Source organism: Molothrus aeneus, chromosome 18 (genome assembly GCF_037042795.1).
Source record: "Molothrus aeneus isolate 106 chromosome 18, BPBGC_Maene_1.0, whole genome shotgun sequence".
NCBI classification, from domain to species: Eukaryota; Metazoa; Chordata; class Aves; order Passeriformes; family Icteridae; genus Molothrus; species Molothrus aeneus.
The window spans coordinates 7199188-7226706 of NC_089663.1; the positions used below are offsets into that span (position 1 = coordinate 7199188).

General features: G+C 43.9%; 2 protein-coding genes across 4 annotated transcripts; one reads left to right on the forward strand and one right to left on the reverse strand.

Annotated features, from left to right (window-relative positions):
• The first annotated feature begins 711 nt into the window (after nucleotides 1-711).
• On the forward strand, nucleotides 712-9798 carry PGAM5 (PGAM family member 5, mitochondrial serine/threonine protein phosphatase). Of its 2 annotated transcripts, none has more exons than XM_066562571.1 (6): nucleotides 712-981; nucleotides 3936-4114; nucleotides 5347-5472; nucleotides 5872-5960; nucleotides 6249-6382; nucleotides 8192-9798. In XM_066562571.1, exons 1-6 carry the CDS (start codon nucleotides 725-727, stop codon nucleotides 8340-8342), a joined length of 936 nt encoding a protein of 311 aa, XP_066418668.1. In that variant the 5' UTR covers nucleotides 712-724; the 3' UTR covers nucleotides 8343-9798. The 2 variants fall into 2 exon arrangements, with proteins under 2 accessions (XP_066418668.1, XP_066418669.1); XM_066562572.1 differs by having other exon boundaries at nucleotides 6252-6382.
• A 661-nt stretch (nucleotides 9799-10459) lies between these two features.
• Nucleotides 10460-27417, reverse strand: ANKLE2 (ankyrin repeat and LEM domain containing 2). 2 transcript variants are annotated; one of them, XM_066562569.1, is made up of 13 exons: nucleotides 27333-27417; nucleotides 23155-23586; nucleotides 22019-22210; nucleotides 21006-21199; nucleotides 19987-20175; nucleotides 19581-19703; nucleotides 19166-19232; nucleotides 18362-18543; nucleotides 16897-17003; nucleotides 15851-16044; nucleotides 14561-15242; nucleotides 14292-14423; nucleotides 10460-13495 (listed from the first exon to the last, which is right to left on the reverse strand). In XM_066562569.1, the coding sequence occupies exons 2-13, from the start codon at nucleotides 23573-23575 to the stop codon at nucleotides 13282-13284; spliced, it is 2697 nt and encodes an 898-aa protein (XP_066418666.1). In that variant the 5' UTR covers nucleotides 23576-23586; nucleotides 27333-27417; the 3' UTR covers nucleotides 10460-13281. The 2 variants fall into 2 exon arrangements, with proteins under 2 accessions (XP_066418666.1, XP_066418667.1); XM_066562570.1 differs by lacking the exon at nucleotides 27333-27417 and adding an exon at nucleotides 27015-27294.
• Nucleotides 27418-27519: the final 102 nt, after the last annotated feature.

Consider the following 27519-nt stretch of genomic DNA (forward strand, 5'->3'; position numbering starts at 1 on the left):
AAGTGGGTTTGGAACGTCTCCACAGAAAGAGACCCCACGACCTCTCTGGGCAGCTGTCCCAGTGCTCTGCCACCCTCAATGTAAAGTTCTTCCTCATGTTGAGGTGAAACTTTTTGTGTTTCAGTTTAAGGCCATTGGTCCTTATCCCATCACCGGGCACCAGTGAAAAAGAGTCTTCAGACTAAACAGGCCCAGCTCCCACAGCCTGCCCTCATAAGAGAGGCTCCAGACCCCTCATCAACCTCGCGGCCCGTGCTGGACCCTCTCCAGCACTCCTGGTCTTTGTTGTACTGAGAGGAGCAGCTGGGCACAGTGATAAGGCTCAGGGCTTATAATAAATATGACGGACTCGGCAGTGCCGGGTTAATGGTTGGACTCAACGCAGAAGTCTTTTCCACCCTGAAGGATTGATTGATCACGGCATCAGGGCGATTAAACCAGGCAGGGCTGGCGGGAATCCCCTGCCGAGCCCTACACGGTGACCCGCCTGGGGTGGAAACCGGTATGGGAGCGGCTGGGTAGGACCAGCCCCTGAGCCCAGCCTGAGGCGGGCGCAGCTCCGCGGGAACCGCGGCTGGGGCAGAGGGGCTGGGCCGGGGGCCGGTGGACTCCGTGCCGCCCCGTCCTCCCCGTTCGCGGAGGAATCTTGCCCCGCACCGCGCTCCGTCCGGGGCGGGGCGCAGCGGGGCGGGCTCGCCGGTGAGGGGCACGCGGCCGCCCCGCCATGTCGGTCGGCCGTGCCCTGGCGCTCGCCGCCTGCGGGCTGGCGGGCGGCTCCGTCCTGCTCTCCGCCGTCGTCGTGGGCAAGCAGCCGGCCCGCGGCGGTGGCGATAGCGAGCCGCGTTCGGGGGGCTCCGCCGTGCCCTCCGCCGCGCCGCCCGGCTTGCTGCTGCTGCCGCCCACCGCCTCCTGCCCGCCGACCGCCGGCTGGATCGAGAGACCCGCCGGCAGCGGCAGCTACTGGGACAGCAACTGGGACAGGTGGGCGCGGCCGGGCTGCGGTGGCGGGGCCGCCTTCTCGCCCGGGGAGGTCGCGGCTGCGGTGAGGGGCCGGGGGGATCCGGAGGGCAGCGGGAGCTGCCCTGAACCCCTCTCCGGAGCCCCGGGAGGAGCGGGCTCAGGGCCCCTCGGGGGTCAGGAGGCCCCGGGTACCCGCGGGAGCAGCCCCCGGCTCGACGGGACTGTTTGCCGGTGGAATTCCGTGTGGTGACCCGCTCAGAGCAGAATCCAGCTGAAGTTCGTGAGCACCCGTGGAGCGGTGGAGCTCTGGAGGGATGAGCGGGCGCTGGGTTTTGTTCAGACAGCTCGGAGATTACCCTGTGCAGATCCCTTTATTTGATGCTTTCCGCCAGCGACACTGCCAAGCCTCAGGCTTGTGATAAATGTAAGCTGGGCAGAAGCTTGTCTTTTTTGTTTATTTCCCAGCCATGCCTCGGTGTTGCTGTGTGTCTGCAGCAGGGTGTTCCAGCCCGGCAGCAGCTCCCTGTGGATGCCAGGCGCTCTCACGTGCTGGGCAGGCATGGGGCCTGCTGCTCATGGAGCTGCCTGGGCTTAAATCCTTGTAAAGGCACTGTGGCTTTGAACCAAACTCATTCGTGTTCTTCAGCGTTGAAACACATTCACACAAGGGTTGACTGCATTTTTTCTGAATCTTTAATTAGAATGTGCAGATATCTGCATGGAGCTTTGGCTCATTTGGCTTCGGTCTGGTAGAATTATCTCCCAGGGGAGACTTATGTCAGGCTCCAGCTTAATCATAGTAAATCCAAACCTAAGCATTAACAGATTTTTTATTGTATAATAAATAATTTTGATTTTTGAGAGGCTACAGGATCAAATGCTCATGTAAATAGGGCTATTACTAGGGTACATCCCAGTAATAAAAACACCTTCATTAAATAAGGTTATAGCTGGTTACACAATTATACTGAGGGAGGTACTAAAGCTGCTTGTTTAACTGCAGCTCCAGGCCTTCCTGGTTCTGCTAAATGGTTGATTTTCTTCAAGGATTCTACAGTACTTTCAGACTCAAGTAATTTTTTTAAAACCCATCCAGGAAGTAGAGAATGTGCTTTAGCTTACAGAGCTGTCACCACTGCCTGAGCAAACGTGGCCAGATAATACTTCCTAGCAGGTCAGGATAGCCAATCACCGTTTGTCACAGTGTGCAAACAGTGGCAGTGGAATATATTACTTACCCCAGATCAATGTTTTCTGCTGCCTGTGGTCTACCAGGTGTGGCTTAGGTTGTGCCTGCTTGAAATCTTAATCTTGACTTTTGGATGTTACTGGCAGAAGCAGTTAATGTGCCAAGTTGTTAAATGGTTTATAAATACACAGAATATCTGACCCCTGTTCTTTGGAGGCAGAATGTTTAGAAAGTCAAGTCTTAGGCAGATAACTAGATACTACAATATTCTTAACAACCAATGGCTTTTCAAGTTTGAAACAAACAAATGCAAATATCAAACTTGTTATTGGTCTGACAGGGTATCACACGTGGAATGTTGGTCTCTGCCACTTGCACAGGAATTGTGCAGCTCAGTTCTCAGAGAGGACAGATCTGGTTTCATTCATGTGGAATATGTAATGGCAGACATCAGATGAGTTATTCCCCTTGCTGCTTTACTAATGTGCTTGAATTGATTTTAAAGATTTTTTTTTGTTTTCCTATTGTATCTTGCCAGCAGTATAGTTTCCAGTGAATCAAAAGTATCCTGTGAAGTAGCAATAGAACTTCTTGTTACTGGCCTGTTGTTTCATTTTTAATGCCTTGCTGAGGAATTAACAGCTTGAGGACTGTGTAGAGCCTCATTGCCTAATGGAAATCATGTGTTCAGTAAAGCAAAATGGAGGCAGGAGGGCTTTGCACAGCCAGTCTTGCTGTGAGAAATAGGTGTGGGAAGCAGCAATTTTCTGTGAACAAATTACTTTGTCCCAAACTGAATAAAAATTATTTTCCATTAAAAAAAAGAAAATCTATCATCAAATAAACAAGTTTAATACTGGAAAAAGTGAGGTGTGGTATGAATAAAATGCGCTCTGAGGTGGAGTGACAGAGAAAAGGATTTGCATTAATGGGGTGGAGGATCAGTGCAGAGAGGGGCCCAGACCCAGACCAGGGAAGGTTTGGGCAGGGTTGGTGCTGGAGGTGGGAGATCTGCAGCACTAAACCTGTGACAGCAGAGAGAGGGGGAGATCCCTGTGCTCAGGAAGAGCCAGGTCAGCTGGCTGGGTGATGTGCAGGGCAGGGTGCTCGTGTGCACTGTGACAAGTGGAAGAGAGATTAAAGTGGCATGAGGGGAGAGAGTGCTGAAAAGATGAAAGGATAAATAAAACACTCCAGGCTGAAAAATAAAAATGTTACTGGAGAGACCTGATGTGACCTAGTTTAAAGCAGAAAATAATTCTCAATGTGCACTGAAGAAGGTTGGAGTCTTTCTAGGAGGTTGTTGGGGGGGTGATTTTTTAGTCATTTGATGTAAATGGGATTGATAAAGTGCAAATTTTCTAGGTGTTATCACAGGGCCTTTTAGACATGAAGCATTTTCTTTCTTTAATGGTTAGTCAGCACCTTTTCCTCTTTTCCTGGGTACCCTTCCTGGTTAGTTTTTCTTGTCAAAAACCATACTGCCATACCCTACAAGTTTTTCTGTTGCTCTCAGCTTTTTTTTTTCCCCAATAATTGATTCAGGTGACTGGGACTAAGTGGCAAATTTACTTATATCAAGTTAGGCCTTTCAACCCATGACATTAGCTTTTTTTCATGCAGGCATTTATTTTTACTTTTCACACAAAGGTTTGGATCAGTTTCATGATACAAGTGGCTAAACTTCATCTATGTCTGGAATTAAGGCAAGACTACATATCTGTAAAAATCCCCTGCTTCTTAGTCTCTCCTGTCTAAAAATGACTCTTTAAATGTGTTTGTTTAGACGTGAACCACTGGCTCTTATCAACCTCAAAAAGAAAAATGAAGAAACCGGGGAAGAAGAGCTCGCCTCTCGCTTGGATCACTGCAAAGCAAAAGCCACCAGGCACATATTCCTGATCCGGCACTCCCAGTACCACCTGGATGGCCGGGCTGATAAGGACAGGACTCTGACCCCCCTGGGTAGGTACCACCAGCAGCATCGTGCTTTGCATCTTGAGGAAATGATTTTTTACCTGATGTGGTCAGTAACTCAGCACTGTTCTGGGTCTTGCTGCCTAACCTCAGTCTACTTTCTGTATTCCTTTGTGGCAGACAGATGTCATGAATAAGTGTGTTTTCTTCAGTTTTGACCCAAACATTAAGATGTGATTTAGAGAGTTCTGAACACATTCAGTTGTAAAGAAACTTGTCAAAGGAAATTCCCACTTATCTTAAGGTTGCTTTAGCAAACTTTTTTGCCAGCTGATGTAATTACTAAGGGCTGTGGCTTTTAAACTTCATTGAGATGAATTTTTCTTGTGTTTCTCTTAATTTAATCTGCTGATTTATTAAAAAGAAAACGCCTCTGACTTTCAGCTGGAGTGTTTATAATTAAATGCATTGCACTTTTGCTGCTGTCACTGTTTCTGGGAGTACTGCTAATCACGTACATGAATTGAGGATAACCTTTGTCTGTGTTAATCTTAACTCACTGATCCCGTGACTGGGTCTCAGATGCTAATTAGTATTACTTTTAATAAGGTACTTGAAAAGCAGTGAACACTTCCTTGATTATATATTTGCCAACACTGTTTTCAGAGGGGGAAGAATTATGACTCTGGACTTTTTTCCCACCCACATCTCAATTACTGGTGTGCAAACAGGAGTGAAATGCTAATTGCAGGCCCCAAGTGCAGTCTTAAAGTGGTAGCAAAGCACACTGTTAATCCTGTCTCATCCTGTGCCTTAAGTAAGTGACTTAACCTGTCTGTTGTCTTTTCACCTGCCTGCCTGAAAGGTGGGCTGAACCTGCCTGAGGCTGCCCAGGTGCTGTGAACTGTGCCAAGCTGGCGTTGCCTTTATGAACAGCAGCACACTGTCAGGCCTGAGGGGGATTGTTGCTTCCTGGGGATGGGGCTGGCAGGGGTATTGAGTACTTCAGTGAAAGTTGCTGAGTAAGTTTTGGATTTGGGTTTTTTTCCCCTAATTGAAACAAAGAATTTTTTTCATACTGACGTATGACTTGAAATTGTCCAGTCAGTAAGCCTGGCCTGAGGAGTGGCTCTCATGAAAATGTTTTCCAGTTGCTTTTGGAAAGGAAAAAGCCCAGCATCGATGTAGACCTTTTATGTCTGCTGAACAGCTCTCTTGGTAGTTTGTGTGAGGCTCTAATGGGAGTGTCACCAATTTCTGTAATGAATGTGCTTTTTAAGGTCGAGAGCAGGCTGAACTGACTGGACGCAGGCTGGCAAGCTTGGGATTAAAATTTGATCAGATTATCCACTCTTCCATGACTAGAGCAACTGAAACCACTGAAATTATAAGCAAACATCTCCCAGGTAAGAGACTTCACTTAATTTTTCGTTGTCTTCTGATTCTTATAACTGCTTACAGTAGAATTCTAAGCTTGTCTTTAAGGATGAGATGTTATTTAGCCATTTCTGAGCCCTGTGTGAATGTCTGTATTTATAACGAAACCTACAGCTGTAATTCTGCTTGTTTCCAGTTTATCTTTAAAAGTACAAACACACTTTTTCAAAGTGTAACAGACACTCTGTTCTGTTCAGTTGGAATAAATTGTCTTGCTGATGGCAAAACAGTTTTGTTGGAAAGATTCATGTTGGAGAGTAAGTCTTCCTCAAAGAAAGACTGTGAAAAATATATTGATTGTAGAGTTGTGGGGCTGTTTGTAATGGCATGTGAGCAACTTGTTTCTGAATGTGCATCTAATATTTCAGGAGTCAAAAAAATCAGTACTGATCTGCTGAGAGAGGGAGCACCTATAGAACCAGACCCTCCAGTCTCCCACTGGAAACCAGAAGCTGTGGTAAGTTTTTCTTTAAAGTTTTTTTTTATTTATGGTTTGGGTTTTTTTTTAGTATACTCTGTATAGACAGTAGCAATAACTGGCAGTGTTTGAGCTGATGTTTGTTATCACAGCCCTTAGATAATTGCATTCTTTCCTCCTCCTCAGTAAGTGTGCAGAGCAGTTAAAATAACCTGCAGTCCTTGAGCATTAGCTCATCCCTAGGGGTGCAGCCAGTGACCAGGAGCTGTTGAGGAGATGAGGGATGCAGGCAGTGCTGCTGTGAGCTGTGTGTAACTGTGCCCTCAGCAGTATTACGAAGATGGAGCCCGCATCGAGGCTGCCTTTCGAAACTTCATCCATCGAGCGGACGCCAAGCAGGAGGAGGACAGCTACGAGATCTTCGTGTGCCACGCCAACGTCATCCGCTACATCGTCTGCAGGTACGGCTGCCTGCCCACTCCGGGGCTGCTCCAGGGAGGGCTCCTCCTCCAGGGCTGCCCTGGGCCACCACTGAGGGAGGAGATGTGTTGATTTCACTTCTTTGAAGTGTTGGAGATCAGTGCCTGCACTGTGAGCAGCTGCTGCTGCAACTTCATCAAGGTACATTTGATAATTAGAACACTTTCATTCTAATTCTAAAGCAAAAATGGCTAAGTCGAGTGAAACTTAACCTTTTTTGTCCATCTGGACAGTTACTTTAGTTACTGCGTGCTTCTGCTTCCATAAACCTGAGGGTAGTGCCTGTTGGAAAAGATTACAAATAGATGCATTATTGGATGCATCTCTTTGAGGTGACATGAATTTGAGCTTACATAATTAAAAATTGATTCCGTTTTGGGAATTCTTTACTAATGGATATTTTTGAGTTATGTTGAAATTGCATTAGTGTGTCTTTGCAGTAGCATCCAGTATTGCATTAAAGGGAGAGTGGATCTTTCCGATAACATCAAGGCTGTTCATAAAGGAGAAAACAGTCCTGGATCTTTGCCTGTCTCTGAGTATCCAGTCAGCTGAATCTATTTTATTCCTCTTCCCCATCAACAAAGCACTGTCTGTAAGATAATTTGTCGTGAGCAGGACAGATGTGATTAAACTTTAATCTGATCAATACCTACAACAGTTTCAGTTAGCTTTATTTAGCTGAGCTAGGTAAATGCTAGCCTGTCTGCTCTGTGGGCTGTTTTAGAGCTTTTCAAAATTGCTATACTTGAAATTATTGATCAGGTAAACAGGCTATTCTTTCCTGTGCAAAAAAATACCACGTTGTTCTTGCCAAGGCTTTATCTGAATTGCTTACATACCTTTTCTCTTTGCTGTTGCCTTCCTCTTCATTTTAATGTCTCTTCTGCGCCTTCGATTGCAGACAATCTGATATTACATGGATTGTGTTCAGTTGTACTATTTCCTACAAATCTAGCTTGGCCGTAGCTGGTATTTAATTTTTTGGGCTTTCTACAAGACTGTCATAAGAGCCAAAACAAAGTTATTCCTCAGTATCAGAGGCAAAAGCTGTTTGATGCAACATGGAATTTTTTCCAGCTGTTTAATACAATTGATGGAGCTCCTGAGGCTGTTGAGTTAGGAAATTCAGAATGGCTGCAGACCAGCTGTGATGCTGTTTCTGTGGAAGGCACAATTGTCCTTGTCCTTCCTGGGGAATGATGTAGCCCACTGAAAGTAGTTCCAGTGAATTTGTTCCCTAGGCACATGCAGGCCACTGGAGGGAATATTGTGTCACTGCCTTTGCTGTGGGGGTGTGGCTGAAATGGAGTGTGACAGTCACTGTTTGCCACATCCAGGTGCTCTGCTCAGGCAGCCCTGGGGTGCTGAGCCAGCTCTGTCCCACCTGCACAGGTGTTGAGGTGCTGCAGCCTCGCTGGGCCATCCCCTGCCCTGGCTGTGAGGGGGCTGCTCAGAGCACTCCTGGCAGCCTCATTGTGTGGAGCTGCTGCCTTCTGTCCACTTGAACTAATCCTGTCAGCAGTAATCACACCCATCTGCTGGACTCTGCTTAGACAAGGGCACTCTTGGCCCCGCTCCAGTTACCAACGCTGTGGTTTTACAGCATTTCCACAAGAAAAAGCTTTTTTCCAAGGCTGACTGGGGGCATTGGTACACAAGCTGCACAATGCCCACTAATTTTGAGTTTCCCCCTCCTTCTCCCCCTATCTGGGATAGAAGGTGATGCTGTGAGGGCCTGGTTAATCTAACTGTTCATGAGTTACTCATCTGTGTGTTTTTGTCCCCAGAGCACTGCAGTTCCCCCCAGAAGGTTGGCTGCGACTGTCTCTCAACAACGGCAGCATCACTCACTTGGTGATCCGTCCCAACGGCAGAGTGGCCCTTCGAACGCTGGGTGACACGGGCTTCATGCCCCCAGACAAGATCACGCGCACCTGAGTGCGCCAACGGATGCAGGCTGTCCAGAGCTGCCTCTAGGTCTCTTTGCACTAGCACATTCTGCTACAGTACCACTAGATTTTTATTACGTTGGGGTGTGATGCTGTCTTCAAATGTCCTTTAGCCCCATTCCTCCTTCATATTCATACCTGCCTTTCAGTCCAGAAAAGAAGAAACCTTTGTGAGCCTGAACATGGCCAGTCCTTAAGTATTCCCCCAAACTCAAAGCTGAGCTGTGGAATACAGGTTGAATGTCTGCTCAGCAGTTGCAAGAGCACTGACTTTTCCCTCACCCCGCTGTGAATTTCTCTAACCAAAGCTTGCTCCTGTGGGTATTTTTCTTGTGCAGGAAAGTGATTGGTGTGAACAGCCTTGTATCACACTGCAGCTAAAACAAAAGGTGAGCCAGCTTGTTCCAGCTCCTGCAGAAGTGACAAACAGGGAATTCTGCTTTCCAAAGGACAAAGGGATAAAGCTTCAGTTTTTGTAAGCTGTTGAGTGTGTATGTTGATGTTGTGTCATTGTTCCCCTCTGCCCCCAAAAAACCCATGTAAACTGTGCCTGGAGGTTATGAGCGTGAAGGAAAGAGGGTAAAAAAAACATTTGCCTCAGAGCTGTGGTGCTAGAACTAACTGCTGCTTATATTAAGTGTCCCACCATCCTCAGGATGTGCTTTAAGATGTTTAAAGAATATTTTTCAGTCTTGTAAAGCCTTTAACCAAAACATGGTCTGGAGAAGGCTGTAGGGATGAGACTGTAGCAGTAAGATGGGAGGAAAGGAAAGCAGCAATCTTCTCAAAGTGCTTTCAGTTACTATTTTTGAGTGCTCTTTGCCATTGATTTGTATTTGTTGATACCTTACTTTTGGAGTAGAGCAATACCACCACTGAGTTCAGGGTAGTGATGCTGCAGGTCAGAGGTGCTGCAGCACTGCAGCAAACTGCTGTGGCCAGAATGGTGAGCAGGTGCCCATGGGGTGGCTTGTCTAGGGCCAGAATGCTTCAAGGGCCCCCTTCAGACAGCTCTGATGCTGCTAGGCCTGTGGGAGGGGAGGGCTCAGAAGCATTCTGAAGCTTGCTGGCTACCTTGAGCCAGTGTAGAAACTTGGCTCAGTTAATAGTAGGACAGCAGACATAACTAACTTGTTTGACAGATTCTCTGATCAATAAGGATGTTGATGAGATGCTGAACTTACTCCTGTCAGAGCTCTAGGAAGCATAATCAGGGCACACAGCCTATGGAGAAGAGGATTTAAGGGCTTGATACCGAACTGCTGCTACATCAGGATAAGTTCAAGGAACAGGGTAGGAACAAACTGATTATTGTGTGGTGTAAGGTGTGGGGGGCAAGAGGAAACCATCATGATGTATCTCTCATTGATGCAATGAGAATAATTTACCAGTTTTTGTCTATTAACTTTTTTAAAGTTTTGAATAAAATACTTGGTCTGTCTGTCTTTCCTGTCTCTTCAGCTGAATGGCTGCATGGGCAGCTGTAGCAGGTGTGGCTGGAGCTCTGCAGGGACTGCTGGTGCAGGACCTGGTGTGTCCCACACTGCTCAGGGCAACAGCTCTTTCACCAACCACCTGAAATGTGAACTGGAGCTGGGAGCCAGAGCAGTTAATTGGCATCAGCCACAGAGCTGCCCAAGAGGGGAACTGCTGTAGCCTAAGCACAGCCATTTGCAGGACTCTGTCACTACCACGAGGAACCAGCCCCTGTAAGATGAAAATTCTGTGATTTTTAGTGTTGTGTGGGTGCACATGTACCCTCTCACACACATCCCCTCCTAGATCCCCTGTGTCAGTGAATGAGCTCTTGGTGGGCAACCAGAGGACACAACACCTCTTTGCACAGGTACAAAAATTAACAATAGTTTTGGTGACACTTAAGGTGGGGTGGAAAGTGTGAAATTTAAAATTATGTCTTTTTTGCCATAGGCTGAGTTCCTGTCTCTTCAACACTGCTGGAGCCTTAAGTCTTGGGTGGTGTAGTCCATTGTCACTGTGCAGACACACAAAGGCTGCAGCTGTTGTACAAGCAAGGCCTGGACAAGCCAGTGAGTTGCCCTGTCATGCCCAGCTCCTCCTCCCCACATCCCATATTCAACACAGCTATTCATTTCAGCTATTTATTTGATTTTAATAGAAAGTGGGATACTTCTGTATTTTTAACATGACACTTTGCTAATTAAAAAACAACTAACAAAAACACAGCTATTTTGCACCTTTAAAAGTGAACTTTTGGCCAAGAAAACACAATTCAAGCACTATCACTCTGATTTAAAGTGTCTCCACAGGCTCAGTGTTGAAGGGCTTTCTTCACAAAATCACAAATGATCAAATTGCTGCATAAATTGCTATTTCTGTCATAGCTGAAGTAACATTGTTAGAAAAATGACCTCTTAAGTGAAGTACAACTGGACTAATGCACATTATATAACACAGTTAAAAAAATACTCTCCTGACTGGACCAAAACAACATTACAAAGTGAAAGGCAAGGGTGTGGTGGGTGTGTGGGGGGTGTCTGGCTACATGTACATACCAGTAACATACATTTAAATATTAAAAAAATAAAGCAAAGCATAATAAAAGTAAAAAGGACAAGGAAGTAGAGTGTTAGTATCAGTCTCCTGGCTCAGTGACAAACTCTTAGCAAAAGGGCAATGCTGCTGTACCACAGCTGTGAAGGAGCAGGGTGGAGAACAGCAGCTGCACCCACAGCAACTGACCCCAGCAGTTTGGCTGTAACATGGTGTTAGGCAATTACATCAGCTGATCAATTTCTCCAGAATGATAAAGATGTAATTTACAATAAATTATTGAAAAAACCCAACCACCCAGCAAAAAAAAAAACCCAAAATGCCAATCTCAACCCTTTTGGAGTAAAACTCTATGTATGTGGGATTTAAAATATTTTGAGACCATGGAGCCTGCTACATAAAAAATTAAAAAAACAACCCAACAAGAAACCCTTATGAAATAAGTCAGTTAACATACTTATTAGCAGAAGGCTATGGTTTTGGTTCTGGGGTTTTTTTAACATGTTTCCTAAAGTATGACACCCCCCAGGCCCCTGGTACTTGTCTGGAATATGACTGAATGAGAGGCATTTATGTAAAGTAGCTCTTCCTAATGTCCAGCTCCATAGAACTAGGTTCAATTTTAACAAAAGAGTAAAATAAGCCTTTTCTTTTTTTTTTTTTAATAATTTCTAAAAGAGGAGTCTCTCCCCCCATGGAGAGCTATCGCACCAAATAATCCAATTTAGAGACATTAAAAGACATCCTGTTCAGAAAGCCCAGAGAAAAACTGTATTTTATCTGCCCATAGTAAGTGGATGCCACTTTTAAAAAAAAACTTCCAAAAGAACAAAAAATTTAATTAAAAAAATATATTACAAAAGGCACTACTGAGCTTGCAAAAGCATTAAGTGCAGTGTTTAGGTTTGTACCAGTCACGAAGCTGTGAGGGTGCACAGTTTGTGTAGAACAGTCACTGCCGTGTGAGAGCCCGGCTCTGGAATGGCCCCGAGGGGTGGGTGGGACCCTGGCGGAGGCTGGGCCAGCCCCTCCTGCCTCCCACCCGTGTTTGCTCAACTCGGTGCCCTTCTCTTCCAGCCCTGCCAGGTGGCTCTGAGCTCTCACTGACTGTGTGGCACCAGCCCATCCTAATCCACCCCTTCTCACCAGCACAGTCCTGCAGAACTTCATTTTCTGATCAGATTTTTCTTGTAACAGTAGATAGGTCTTTTTTCTTTTTTTTTTCTTTTTTTTTTTAACCTAGAGAGCTGTTTCTGGAAGCCTTTCATGCAACGTTACAAGCACTAGGCTTGATATGGAAAACTCTCTGGAGTTTTGAAAAGCTTTCTTATTCTCAGCATCAGGCTGTCAAAACAAGTCATTCTTACAGAAGGCTGCAGAATAAAATTATTGACTGCTGTAACAAAAACTCATTACCACATCAACACTAGAGCCACAGTAAAAGCTCAGATTTCATAAAAATATTTTGTCCTTAGTCCTCTCTCTTTACAGCTGGGAAATAGCCACCTCCTGGGCCACTGGCTACCATGCTAATATATTACAAACCAGACCATTAAGATAAAGTTATCTTGCTGGTAAATTTGCTGAGATTATTGCTGATGTGCTTTTGTGTAATAACTATTCAAATCTGCTAGTGTTAATAGCTTCTCTGGGGAAAAAATAACCAGCTAATTCCTAAGCTTTTCTTTTCCTTAAATCTTCCACTACCACTAAAGGAATCCCAATAGTTTCTACAGTGCCCTGTTTCTAAAGCACTGGGTAGATCTCAGTGTCTGTAACAGCCTCAGAACAAGCAGAGCCTCCGAGGTCTCTGTGCACACACACACGGACAGACAGGTGAGGGTGGCTGTGGGTATCAACTGCCCAGCCCAGCTGGCTGGAAACACTCTCTGCTTCTGCACAGGGGTTCACATCTCTGCTCCACACTGCAAAGTTATCCTCGCATTCCCAGGCGTGTTTTAGGCTTTTCCCCCTGCAAGCAGAACGTTTCTGCCATCAGTCTCCTCTCCCACATTCTATTTGCTGATGATGCATTTCCTCGACTATCCAAGGTCAAGAAAGGCAGTTGAGGGCTGTGTGTTCATTACAATGAGGATAAGCAGTGATAGCAATTACCACCATTGCTAAGGACAGTTCAGCCCACTGTGGTACTGGCAACAAGGGTTAATTCAGCTACTGGACAACTGCACTCACAAACTTCTTGCTTATCACCAGTAATAATCTACCTCGTGTGTGGCATTAAGACATATACTCCATTGTTTAAACATACAGTTGTCCTCAATTGAGGAAAAATAAATAGCTGAGTACAAACCTCATGTCACCTTAGTAACATTGTAGTTTTTCCTCCACTCTAACAACGAGAACAGAACTGAAGTCCCAGGATGAGGAGCTGCACTCTAGTGGGCAGGAGGCTCTGCGAAGTAGCGCAGGATGCAGGCGGGGCTGTAGCGCCCGGGGCTGCCCGGCTCCGGAGGGAAGGAGGTGCCGTGTTTCCCCGGGCTTCCTGGGATGGGACTGTTTCTTCCTGAACTAGGATACACTGAAGCATTTGGAAGACCAGCAGCCATGGACTGGGACTGGAATCTTGCCTTCAACGCTGGACTTGGCCAACTGAAAGAAACCAGAAGTCATACATGTTTTAAAGGAAACTGCAATAATGAGAGCAGCACTTTAACTCGGAATGGCTTTCCATCTCAGAACCAATGCACCTGCTGAGAAAAATCCTGTCTGGTGAGAGGCAAGTCTGGAAGAAGAGAAGGAACAGGAAGAGCACAAAATATTCTATCTAGATTGTTGCCCAATATTCTGTATGTTCTAGATTCTATATACTCTATATTCTATATAGATTGTGTTGCCCAAATCAGTAAGACATAATTTCTTTCAAAATGGCCACGATGACACATGAATAGTTATTTTGGACTGGGGTAATAAAGAGTAAAAATAAAAACACTTCATAAGATGCATAAAGATAATAAATTCACCTTAATATCCCTCAGCACAATCTAAGTGCCACAAGGCAACAAACACAACATTCCTGCACTCCATCAACAACAGGGATGAATCACAAACCAACAGCACAACTATCACTGAGTCCACTGAAGGATCCAAGTACCAAATCAGCAAAGTGAGACACTGGCTGAGTGGAAGAGTCACATCTGATTTGTCTGTGGAGACATGCTCAAGTTACCTGGGACAGCAGTAGAATGGAAAGAACATGACTGCAGCACCAGGAAACTCCTTATCAATAGACACCAGTCAAAAAAGGCTTTGGTGATTAACTTCAGAACACAGTTAATTCTGCTGAATTTAAAATATGGGTTTGGGGGCAACAAGACCTGAAATTTTCTATTCAAGCTGATCTGCTAAAACTGTACTTCAGCTCCTGTGACTGAGTTTTCAGCAATACCTTTGCCTGTCAGATGAGGAGTAGGATTGCACTGCGTGTTTCCACTTGTAAATCATTGGGAATTTCTGGGGATCAATTTCTGCTCCTTCTATAGCTGCTAAGACATCACCATCCAGCTTCGAGGGCTGCTCCCTAGAATGGAAACACAACTAGATGAAGAGAACCACGTATTTGTTCAGGCAATGAAACACCCCAATTCCAAAACACTTCGTTTTATATTAGCAATGAGATTGTCTGTGCAAGTAAGAGTTTAAAAAGGCAATTATTACCCAAGAAGGAATAACTTTAAATTGTCATTTGTGGGTGAAGTCTTCGAAAGAAACTTCTGGGAAGAAAGTTCTTGACGTTGCTGTGGCTCCCTAGTCTGAATTCCAGATTCTCTGGACACTCTCTCCTTTTCTAAGGATATTCTGTGGTCTGTCCTTAACTTGGTCTCTCCATGTTTTCCTGTAACACTTGGCTCAGAAGAACTTGCCAGTGACACTGCAGAGCAGGTCTTGTCCAGAATTCCCTCATTCTCAGTTTTTTCAGTGATTTTATGAGATACTCCTGCAACCTCTTGTTCTCGGAATGACAGGCCTTCGAATTCTGACATCAAATTGCAAACAGGTGACATGAGGCATTCTGACCCATCATGCAGCTGCTTTCTGTCACTGATGATCCTTTTACTGGACACAGCACTGCAAAACCCATTTTTGCTGGCAGCAGCCCCCTTCTCATAGTGCCGAGGGTGAGCTGAGGTCTCTATGATGTTTCCTGCACACTCCATGGACAGGATATCACACTCAGCATCTCCAATGGCATCAATGCTGGGCTCCTTGGACACCAGAGAGGGGCTGATATTTCGTGCTGCATTTTGTCTGTTTTTAATTTCTTCTAAGCTCATGTCATCATCATCCTCATCCAAAAATGCTCCAACAGAAATGGAATTGCAGGACTTTTTGCTTTTGCCTGTTAACAATTTTAACAAGAGCAACACATAAGAAGACTTTAAACAGAATGTCAAGTGCATAAGCTAGGAAAAAGATGCACAATCCTTATGCCTTGTTCTACTTCCTGAAGACCTCTCTGACTGTATATAACAGCAAGAACTAACCTGACTAAAGCTACAAATGCAAAATGCACACATGGCAAGCAGTGGTCTAAGGTATAAAAGCTTTCCTGGGTTTTGCTTCTTGTGCCTTTTCAGGCTCACAGTTGTAAAGAATTATTCTTTTATTTTTAAAATGTTATTTATTCCATATCTGTGGATTACAAAATTCTATGCTTTAGATGAATGCCCAAATGCTCTGAGTGAAAACATACTGAAGACAGAGGTTTTCTTACAGGGATTCCATTTAAGGGCTACACTCAAATAAACTATTTCACATGGAAGATAAAGTCTGTACTTCCACATTCACAGTTGGCTCTTTTTTGATGCTGTACTCAGACTGTCTGGATAACAGATGAATAATAACAACCACAACAGGTGAATACAGCTTCCCCTGGGCCCCAAGCTTTTTCTGTCCCTCTTCTCCCCAGGTACAACCCATTGTTTGCAGCATTTGCCCTTTTCTTACCAGAGGGATGTGGAGTTTTATATCTATTGCAGGTTTCATTTTCCCCTGTTTCTGGCTGAGCCTTTTCGCTCATTTCACGATGACTCAGGTACTCTTCTAATTTTCGCAGCCCCTCCTGGGAAGACAGATCAACAAAACAGCCCAGAAATTCCCAGTATTCAACCCACGGGAACCCCAGTTCATGAGCTAACTCCCTGCAATAAATAAAATAAAACGAATCATTTGTGAAGACATAAATATCAGTTTGACAACAACTTTTCTGATCACATTTTAACAGCTACAAACAGGAGCACAAACGAGCAACCAGGCAACACAATCCCACCACAACCAAGAGTCTGCAAAAGCACACACACACCCTTAGCAATCAAAGTATCACCTCATTTGTTCTAGAGCATTTTTCACATTTCATCTACTATTTTTACAGTTGGCAGCATAAACATTGCTATCTTTAAGCTGACTGTATCTAGACATCAGACAGAGAAGAATCCCCACTGATAGTGCATGCACCAGCCTTTTCTATTTGGGAATGGGAGAGGAAGGAGGAAGTGAGGGATTATTTTAAAGAATGAAATGCAGTCAGCTTTTAACAAAGTATTTTTTTCCATATGTTGCTGATGGAAGGTATTTTAGCTGCAAGGACACACCACACACATACAGCTTTTATAAAACAGCAAATTTGTATTAGGATCTTTTCATTCTGCTCCCTTTTAACAATCCCTCACTTTCACAGAACAAACAGGCTATGCATCATTTTAGATCTGACAAATGAGGCAAGTAAATGTCTGTGAAAAGCATTCCATACATACCATCAATAACAGCTAAAATATCTTTATTGCCAAAGCTAAGAAAGCCAGGTCTCACATTTTAACTATCGTATTTACACAAAAAAACAGTAAAAATCCAACTGCAAAATATTTCATTAAATATTTCTGCAGTAGTTTTTGCCCCAAGATATTGTGCAGTGAGTAATAACTGTACTCTCAGCACAGTCTTTTGCTTTTACATGCTCTATTATTAAGTTTTTATATTGACAGTCTTTTAGATACCTTCCAACTCTTTCAACACCTCTCTCCAGATCAGATTTCCTGACATTGTGAAAGAAGCCAGCTCTCTCCCGAGGTGGAGTCTTCCACAGCCTGCGAAATTCTTCAGCCTTTAAAAACAGAAACAAATTCAAAAACTATCCCCCACAGTATGAACTGGCTACACATCTACCTCCAGATGTTCAGCTGTTTGCTGTCCACAAGTGCTGCTAAACCCCAGCTATGAAGGATCTCACACTGGATCTAAAGTTACTCCTTTCATTACTGGTGGTTACTCTGATCTCTTAACTGCTCATGAAAGAGAAGGACCATAATGTACAATCATCTGAAAATCAACTGCACAACACCACATCTGCCTGGTTTTAATGTGTGTGCAGCAGGAAACAGAAGTGTCTTGTGATTTTGCCATGTCATTCTATTTAATTACAAAAGCTTCCTGGTCATTGTTTTCTGGGATGCAAAGGGGATGTTTTTTATGTATGTACAGACTTGCTACAATTATTAGAATAAATTCTTGCTGTCTATTTTGAAGTTGGAATGCCTCAGGGGAAATTTTTTGCAAAATCCTGCACTACACTTTATATGCCAAGGATCACAACGATGACTAAGAATTACATTCAGACATTAAAAATACATGTCAGCAATCAAAATTATGAACTGTTTATACCCTAGAGATTTTTTTTTGCAGCACAAATAATATTTAAATTTGTGTCAGTTGAACAGAAAATTGATCAAGAACTTTTAGAAGAAAAAGCATTAAGCATTTTGCTAGAACTCAGTCTTAAAGAATGCAACCATCAGTCCTCCACTGTATGTATTCACTGTTTCTAAACCTGTTATATTTGTAGCATGTTCACATTAAATAAATGAGTCAAACAAACACCTGTAAGTTTGGAATATATTTAACAGATATCTAAGTTTTCCTTCTGAAAACTGAAGATTTTGCTTTTCCACTATACAGTCACTACATTTCCAAAACCATCCCAATAACCTACTACTTGGTTGTCAGTTTTTCCATCCAGAAAAAATATTTATGTTAATTCAACAAGCAGAGGTTAACATCCAGTGGCAACTTCTAGAAATGAGATAACAATAGAGTTAAGGTTTTTAAAACTGATTCATAGCTGCTTTGAAAGGCTTTGCTTCAGGTTAGAGAGTTACAGCAATTATCTATAAGAAATGAAAGGTTTGCCAAGGGTGCTCTTTGAATCGATTTCAACAGGAAAAAGAAAACAATTTTTGACTGAACTTCTACTCTTCTTATCTACACCACATTTCTGTTTTCAGCAGTAAAAAAATATTTACAAGTTTCTGTGCTTCTCCATGGAGGAAGATCCATCTCCTCAGCAAAGAGAGAGCCACAGTCTGTACCGGGATCAAGCTACACCACACAAGGAACCCTGTGGGGATCTTTATTCATTAAAAGGAGAAGAGTGGGCATTGGAGTCACAGGGAGTTCTCTCCTTACCTTTGAGGGGCTCATGGGGCCTGCAAAAGCCCTGATGGACAGCACTGGGTCCTTGGGGCTGCCAGGGTATTTAGGCCAAGCTGTCTGGGGGCCATCGTCCGTCTGGTCGGGTGACCACGGTGCCCCAATGACCGGAGCTGAGGAATTGTCTTCTGCCCTCAGGAGGGGCACATAATAGTGACCTAAAACAGATCATCCAGAGCCTTCTCATTCAGTGTATGTCACATCAGCCTGCTGCTTCTTCCTGGGTTACCACTGCACCCGTACACCGAACCACCTCAGTAAAACTACTTGTAATTCACACTCACTGCTCCAGTGATCACAGACCACATTTTAGTGTAGGCTCCCTTCTCTTTCAAACACAAAAACACCTGCAATAATCCATAAAGCCCTTCCCTCAGGGTCTTTAACATTTTTCACAACCTCCTTTTGCAAATGCCTAAACACACACATGACAAAACAGAGAAAGTTCTGTGTCAAGGAAATTATAAAATGACAGGACTCCCCAGCATGACAGATACACCTCTTGCCCTGCAAAAGGTCTTTATATTCTTTAGTTCAATCTTTTACATTGAACATTGCTCCAGGCTTACTGAATCAGGGCCTTGCCTCCCTTACAGAGCCATGAGGGCAACCTTGTGATCCATACATTAAGAGTTCTGACTCAATGTTAGAATTTCCCTTTGGTTTTCAGAGCACTGTACAGCAGCATCATTTATAAACTCAAATGCTACAGAAAGCAAACAGGAGACAGCCAAGAGCCAAAACACACCCCTGATATAGTACAAAACTCTGCATACAGACCTTTCAAGTACTCTCTTATCTTTTCTTTCAATTCAGCAGATTTGTTCTTGCTTCTTTCACAAACTACCTGTTAATATAATTGTACTTGTTAGGGCAGCATAGTAACCTCATTTTCAAATCAACTGCAATGTGTGTTCTTTCAGAACAATCACATTATTGACCCCTACCCATCTCACCAAGTGCTTTTAATTCACAGTAGAGCAACTAAAATACATCCAACTTCATAAATTCTAAAACTTTTCCAAAGACACAATCAGCATAAAATATTTTTAATGTTATACAGAATTTACTCTTTAATTATGACACTAGCACCTTACTACAAATCTTCCATCTATGGTAGTCAGTAATGTCTGAATATGAAAAATGCTCATCAGGATAACATTTCTGGGTTTGCTGTGGACACAGAGAGACTTACTTCTGCTGGAGTTTGATCATATTTGTTTCTTGGATTTTTTACAATGGCTGGGTGTGAGGTAAGCACATTAACCACATCCACATTCCCAAACTTGCAAGCAAAATGCAATGGAGTATCAAACCACTGCAGTGGGAAAAAGGGAAAAAATCACATGCCCTTAGAAAGATTATAAAGTCAATACCACACATTTAATTTTGAGACTGAGGATAGTAAATACATGTCATGACTAATTATCTCAGCTCTTAACAGATCTGTTCCCACCACAGTGCAGAATAATGATTACCAAAACCCACAGAATTCATGGACAGCTCCCCTTCTGTTCTGTTCTCTTTCAGTCTCCCTTAACCCCTTCCAGTACTACTAATGATAATGATAATAATAAAACAGGTAACCCCCCAAATCTTACCATTTTATCTGGAGTGTTCAGGTAAAGGTCAACAATATATTGGATGCGTTTCTTCAACATGACATCGTTATCATCTGGGTACATCAGCCGCATAAATTCTGGATTTTCCAGAGTGTCCAGCAGTAACTGGCAGATAGCAGGCTGATTCTCCTTGGCAGCAACATGCATGACATTGTACCTACACCCTTCCTGGAAAAAAAGACCAGTCTTAGAATGAACCTCAATCTAAACAGCTTTCTTACAGCCAGAGATGTAACTGATTTAACTGTGAAAATACATGGGTTCCTGCACGGAGTTTTATATGGATATTTTTGTAAAGACTTATCCTTACACCCATATTATTGTTATAATTAATGAAATTATTCTTACACTCAGTTAGAGCCTTTATTTAAGGAAAGAATGTGGCAAAAAAGGTATATTAAGATATTACACAATAAAGGGAGGTAGGAAGTTCAGTTTAGATAAAGAGCAGGAAAATGGATATAGACATAAAAAATTCAGCTGATTTGCTATATTAGATAAAAAATTTCAACAACTTCACAAAGCTGGTCTGATGCAAGTTGAAGATAGTCAGTGTTTGCTAAATGGCACCTTATACATGGTTTTGGAATTTAGTAGAGGTGCTTAGGTAAGCAATGCTGTAGGAACACCTAATTACAGCCTAGGCCCTACCCTAGTCCTTCAATTTAGTCTGTTTTAAAAAAGATTGCAATTTCTTGGAGGAGACCAAAGAATAAGAAGACAAGACTATTCCTTGCACTACTAAATACAACTATTCCTCCCCTGAAGAACTGCACACTCAGATCCTTTAGCTCTGCTGGAGCAAAGGGAGCTCTCAGGGTGACTTACAGAGAAGTCCCAGCTGCTGTCAATGAACAGAGAAACCCTGCACTGGGTGGAACAAGGTGTCCTGAAGGAGGAGCAGAAAACATCGCTCCTTCCACTTCTGCTTCCAGGCCCCAAAAGCTACATCACTAAACTAGAACCCCAATTTTCCTGTTTTGTTGCTGGTTTTTCACCTGTACAATGGTTGGGTTGTCTCCTGACCCGATCAGGTAACGAGGGTTACTCCAAATAAGGTCTGAGAACGTTGCTGTGTCTCCTTTCTCCACAGCTTTCCGAAGCTTAGCTGTGAGATCCTGAGTCCGCGGACTTTTGTAGCTGTTGGCTCTCTCCTTACTCGCAGTGTCGCTCTCAGGGGAGCACAAACCGTCTACCAAAACACAAATCATTCCTTTCTAGATACATTCTTTCCAGGGATCACCATCTGCACACCCAGGCCATGAAAATTATGCTTTTAATCTAAACCATGTCTTAATTTGGCATCTTTAATATACAGGAGTAAGGAAACTGAACTGAATAACAAGACATTTAAATACACTAGTAGTTAGTAATAGGGAGGGAGAGGAAAATGATGAATCAACTTGTAAAAGTGTTTCAGACTTTAATAGGGACTGGTAAACTTTGTAATTACCAGTCTGCTCCCATCCAAATTTAAAAGCAAAATTCAGAAAGAAACAACCATTTTCTGATTGTTAAAATTGCTTCTGCAGTTCTGTAAATCCTAAATCACTTTAATTTAGCAATTGGGAACACTGTGAAATATGATCAGTGCTTAGCATTTTATTTCTGAACTTACTAATTTACTTAAGAATTGAGTACAGTTTGAATATACTATGCAATTTTATCAGCATCTTGCTAAACCTGAAAATCCTGAAGTCCATGAGTAAAACTGAATCCTAACAAATCCTAACAAACCATGGAATACTAAGCAAGGTATCCATGCAGACCATTACCTACATTTCAGCTTTAGAAGAGTAGCAATAGTACTTAACACTTAAAACATTTTCCACATGTTCAACATTTCTATACTTAAAATAAAAGTTCTTTTAAACATCAATTTATTCAGTGCTTCACCTTTGAATTTTTTCTGTTATTAGTGTTTTGTAAGACAGTTGTTTCTTCTCTCATGAAAAGAAAAATCAATGCTGTCTATTGCATCTACTGTAGAGAGATGAAGTTCCCCACTTACCTCTGTTAAATGATCCCATTTTCACTGGAGACAAACATAAAGAGGACTTGCCTGGAGATGGGAAATAATCACAGATTCCTTTAGCAAATTTCTCAGCATCCTCTCTGTTTGTAAAAGCTTTAAAACGGGAACCCTTAATCATCTTAACAGCCTGGAGAGCTTCCTTCCTATCTTCATAAACATGTATTCTCTCTGCAACAAAGAACCACCAAGTTACATTGCTTCAATAATCTCAGATTTCAATTCCTAGACAGATTACAGAATTCTTAAGACTATCATTCCAGCTTTGGTCTCAGATTGTTTCTCTTCCAAAAGTGACATAAAGGTCAAAGGTCGTTTTAAATCTTGTCTCTTGGAAACTGAGTAGGAGCCTCCCACACTCTCCAGGTAATGTCAGGTGATCCCAGTACAGGGCTCAGCCATTCCCTTCAATCAACACCCCTTTAATGGATGGGCCACCTTCAACAAAGCATCTCACTTCCAGATGGAAAAGCAAACTCAGAGCTTATTCACCCTGAATTACTTTTGATGCTGCCTTGCTCAGAAAGACCAACTTTGTAACTGATCCACAACTTCAACATCTCTACAGAGTATCTTAGATAATAAACAAATCCTTCTTCTTCCCCTTTACATGATACTGTTCAGATAAGGATATCTTAATGTACCTTTTCTTAGTAAGAATTCTTACTACTGTCTCAGAGGAAATAATCCTGTGCACTACTCTACCCCTGTCAGGAACAGAAAGGAAGATGTGGAAACTTTTAGAAGAGATCATTTAAGCTTCAACTGATGACAACATCATGACATATTTTTTTGATTGTTTATTTGCAGGATTACTTTTTATTCTTGAGAGGGATTAAAGGCACAGGATGAGTCCAAGAGTAGCAATAAGAAATTTTCCTCATCTGAGCTACACAGGGTAGAGGATCCTCATATGTAGGAACTGTAATGGCAAACACCTGGGATGTCTTAAACTCTCGTTTCTTTGCCTCAGAATAAATAGGAACAAAGAAATACCTCAACCAATGCTTACAATGCTAATGCAGGGGTGTTCAGAACACCTGTTACATAAAAGAACTCTACCCAGCCACGACTAAAATGCCTTATCACTGGAAATAAGGGAAGTGAGTATTTACCATTCCTAGCCAGTATGTCATCATAAACTGGGCAAACGCCATAGAACAGTGGAGGATCTCTGGATGGTGTCTGAGCAGAGATCTGTGAATCAGCACCACAGGCTGGAGCTGAACAGTTCATGAGTGTCACAGCATCTTCTTCTGGAGGGTTCAGACCCACACAGTACCCAAAGTCTACCTCCTCAGAAGCACTTCCATGGCCATTGTGATTCACTGGGACATTTCCAGCTGCCTCCTCTGACACAGCAGACCCTTCCTCCTCCAATGCTCCTTGCTGTTCCAACAGTGCCTGAGCCAATTTTTTTTCAAAAATAAACCTTGTAGTTGCAGTAATGGGCCCACATTTCAGTCCTGCTCTCACAATCTCTTCTCTAAGCTCATCGTGGCTGAGCTTCTTTAATCGGGATAATATTGTATCCATTGTTATTCCACCTACAGGAAAGGCAAAAAAGGAGAAAAATTGTAAAAACCAAAACTTCTTCTGCTACTTAAATGGTGTATTAAAGCAAAGGAAAAAAAATGTCACTTAGCAATTTCTTGGGAATCTGAAGAGATCCTGGAGGTGCAGAAAAATAAAATTTTTCAATTCAATGTTTTTAAGCTACCAGACACATAGCAAGTTTACTTCCTCCTCTCTCGACCACTTAAAAGAGTATTTATAGCTTACATTTTGTTCTTGGTAGTCCTTTTTCAATTTCTTCTAGAGTGAAAATTCAATCTAGAGCATTTACTCATTAAAATTTATGACAGGCTGAGAAATATTTGATTCCTGACAAGAAGGCACAGTTTCTTTGTGCAATGCAACACAAGGACAGGAGCACCAGTCAGCCCCAAGACAAGGGGCTGCTAAAGACACAGAACTATTTCCAGTATTTCCTTGGGACTTTCTGGCTGACAGAAGTCATGGGCACAAGTGCAATGCAGCAGCCAGGGCAGGCTTGCTCTGGCTGTGATGCAAGGCTGGAAATATGTACACAGCATGTTGTTTCCCAGGCCTGTTTTGAGAGCAAACAGGCACAAGACAAAAACAACTGATCTTTTCAGATCTCCTTCTCCAACAGAAAACAGAAGCTGGGAGAATTTCTCCATTTCCAAAGGAACATCATCCTCTCTGCTATGATACAATTCCCCAGGCTCATGTCCCTCCATGTAATCCATGCTGACAGCTTCCACACTGGTCAGCAAGAAGACACTAAAACCAAGCTGATGCCAACACAAATTCCTTGCTCTGGAAAACTCAGCTGAAAAATACAGGACTTGGGCAGCTCAAAAACGTAAGAAGCTTTCCCATTATTTGATCAGAACTGCAGCCAGGTAGCTGGAGGCAGGCTGGGACTGCCCTGGCACACACTGTCAGGAAGGGAAGCTCCAGACAGGAATGATTCAGCTGTGCTACTCCCTCAGCCTGCCTTGCACTGCCCCCTCCTCCACTGCTGAGCCAGTTCATGAGGCCTGTTCTGCTTTGGACAGGGTGTATGGCCGTTTTAGTACTTTATTTTCAATTTTAGGTTTCATACTCAGTCAGTGAAACTAAGCCTACTTTTCATATATTTAAAAAACCCAAATGCACACAGTAAGTTTTTGCAGCTGTCAGCAGCAATCTATACAGCACCACATTAAGTTTCACCAATCTGAGTTAGAACAAACACATTCCTAGTATTAGGAAACGCTATGAAAATGTACTTAGTGCCAAACTTCAATAGTCCTTCAATTCTTACAAGTGAACAGTCATGTGATTTTGAAGGTTGTTTCCTTGGAGGGGTATTTCCTTTGGGAGCTGCCTCTTTTTTTATGAACATCTTATTTTGAATGCCTGTGGTTAGAGAACAACATAACCTCAGCCCCTGAACATTTCACAAGTATTAACTGGAATCATCTCGCTGAAACAATGGGAAATGAGAATATTTCCAATTAAAACAGCAGCAGAGCCACAGCTGATGCTGCTGAGCCACTTCCCCAAGGTACTGCAGCTCCCCTGTGATTCCTGAGCCTCCAAGCAACCTCACTGTTTCCATTATCTGACTTGCCCACAACAGATTATCTGACTACAACAGATATGAAGGATCCTCTTACTTGTTTTCAATTCTTAGTCCTCTATTTTTTTAAATAAAATTTGATACCAGTGTGTTTTAATTAAGGGATATGCCCCTAAGCTCAATTAAAATATCCAAACTTGCTGTTCTAAGGATTTTCCTTTTGAAACTGCATAACTGTAAAATCACAAGAAAGATGAAAACTCAGGGGTGAGAAAGTTCACTGCAAAAACAGATCAGTGAAAACACTCTGAGCAGTCAACATAATGCCTTAAAGAATTAGCTGAGAAATGCTCCTATTTTTAGGGTTCAGAACTAGCACAATCATTCTGCAGAAGAGCAGACCTGTACATATATATATAATTTATGTATGGAGAATAGACAAGAACATGTAAAAATCCTTCCTGCCCAGTGGTTAAGCAAAAAAATGCTGTGAGGGAGTGATTTCTCATGTTTTGACAGAACCTGGTACCTAAATCTTAGTGCTCAAAATTTTGTCTGTTAAAAAAAAAAAAAGTTATTTATTTTGTGTGTCTATTACAACTCTGCCACAACTGAATCAAAATGAGATGGCAAAGCAGACCAGCAGTGAAGAATGAGGTTTAAGATCTGCTGGTAGTATGAAGAGTTTTCTACAGGGTGTCTGGTGTGGAAATAGGGAAAACATTGTTGGAGTGACAACACAGAACTCTCACAAAATCCATTTGTGTTCTGACAATGAGATTTCAGCTAATTTAGATAAGCATTATTGGTTTTTAATTTCATTACCTATTTTAATCTGTCCAAAACAAAATGTGTGACTTGCAAAGCCAAGAAACTGCAACTGCTCATATTGAGACAATTCTTTGACAGTTTGTTATGTGCAGGTGCAAAACGAGATTATTTGAACCGTAAAATGCATTATATAACTACAAATGATCCAGAGCACAGCCAGCACTGAGGTTGCTACCTCTTCTAGTTCAGCACATAAGGCCTTGTGAGTTACCTTTGCAAATATGAATAACTCCTTTAACAACAATATGTTCTAGGGTTCTTCCAAATCAATCAAATCCTGGAAGAATGGGCAAGAATTGTATCTTTCTTTATCTCACTGGGTCAGTATGAAGCAGCAGAACCTGCTTCCAAAAAAAAATTAAGACTAGACCCATGACAGAATGAACGCCTGATTTCTAAGGATGGCAGTATTATTTTACTCTACTACTCTCATTAAATCTTTCAATAAATGAATAATATAAGAAAAATACTCTTTTGGCTGGAGTGTTTTTGTTGGTTTTTTTCCCGAGGCAGGAATGGAGAGTCACATCCTGTCTTTGGCCGTATTCGGCTGATAGGATTTGCATATGTTAGAGCAACCGTGGCTCCGCGAGGGGGTGAATTGTCTGTACCGCCTGTGGGCAAACGAGCCACCAGTTATGAACTACGTGGCTGAAAGGGAACTGCTGAACAAACTTGAAATAAGGCATGGGAAAAGAAAAAAGGGAGGGGGAAAAGGGACAACTTTTCAGGGAGGAGAAACGCACACCTATGTGTAGACCCGGGCCGGGCAGGGCGCTGGGGGGGACGCGGGAGCAGCAGCAAAAGCAGCAGCAGCAGCAGGGCCGCGGGAGCGGGGCCGGGGCGGAGCCGCCTCTGCCGGAGCCGGCGAGGCCCGGCCGTGACAAAGCGGGAAGGGGAACGGGGCGGCGGGGCCGGGCCCGGCGGGGCCCGCGGGCGCTGGGGAGGCGGGCAGGGCCGCGCGGCCTCCCCGGGCGGTGCCCGGTGCCCGCTGCCGGCCCTGCCGCGGGGCGAGGGGCAGCACCATCCCCCGCTCTCCCCCGAGTCTCTCACCTGGGCGGCTCCCGCTGCAGCGCTGGCTCCCCGCGGCGAGCGGCGCCGGGGCCGAGTGGGGAGCCGGGGACGCGATGGGGGTCGGGGAGGAGATGGCGGCCGCTGCCGCCCGGCGGCCGCCCGGCCTCCTGTCCCGCAGCCGCAGCAGCCAGCCCACGGCGCCGATGACGGCGCAGGCGGCCAGGAGCTCCCAGCACGGCCATCGGCCCCAGCCGGCTCCCCAGAGCGAATCCCAGCCCCCGGCGGCCCCGACCCACCGCTCCATGCCCGGCCCGCGGCCCGCCCGCCGCCGTGCCCGCACGCCCTCAGGGACGGTACCTCCGCGGCCGCGCGGCTTCCACCTCCTCCGCCCCGCGCCCGCCCCCCAACAGACGCGGCGGCGGCTCCGCCCGGCGCTGACGGGGCTCCGCCGCCCGCCTGGGCCTCACCGTGACCGCGGCTCCGCTCGGCTGCCGCTGCCGGGCGGCGGGGAGGGGCCGGGGAGGCCGAGGGAGCGGAACACGCG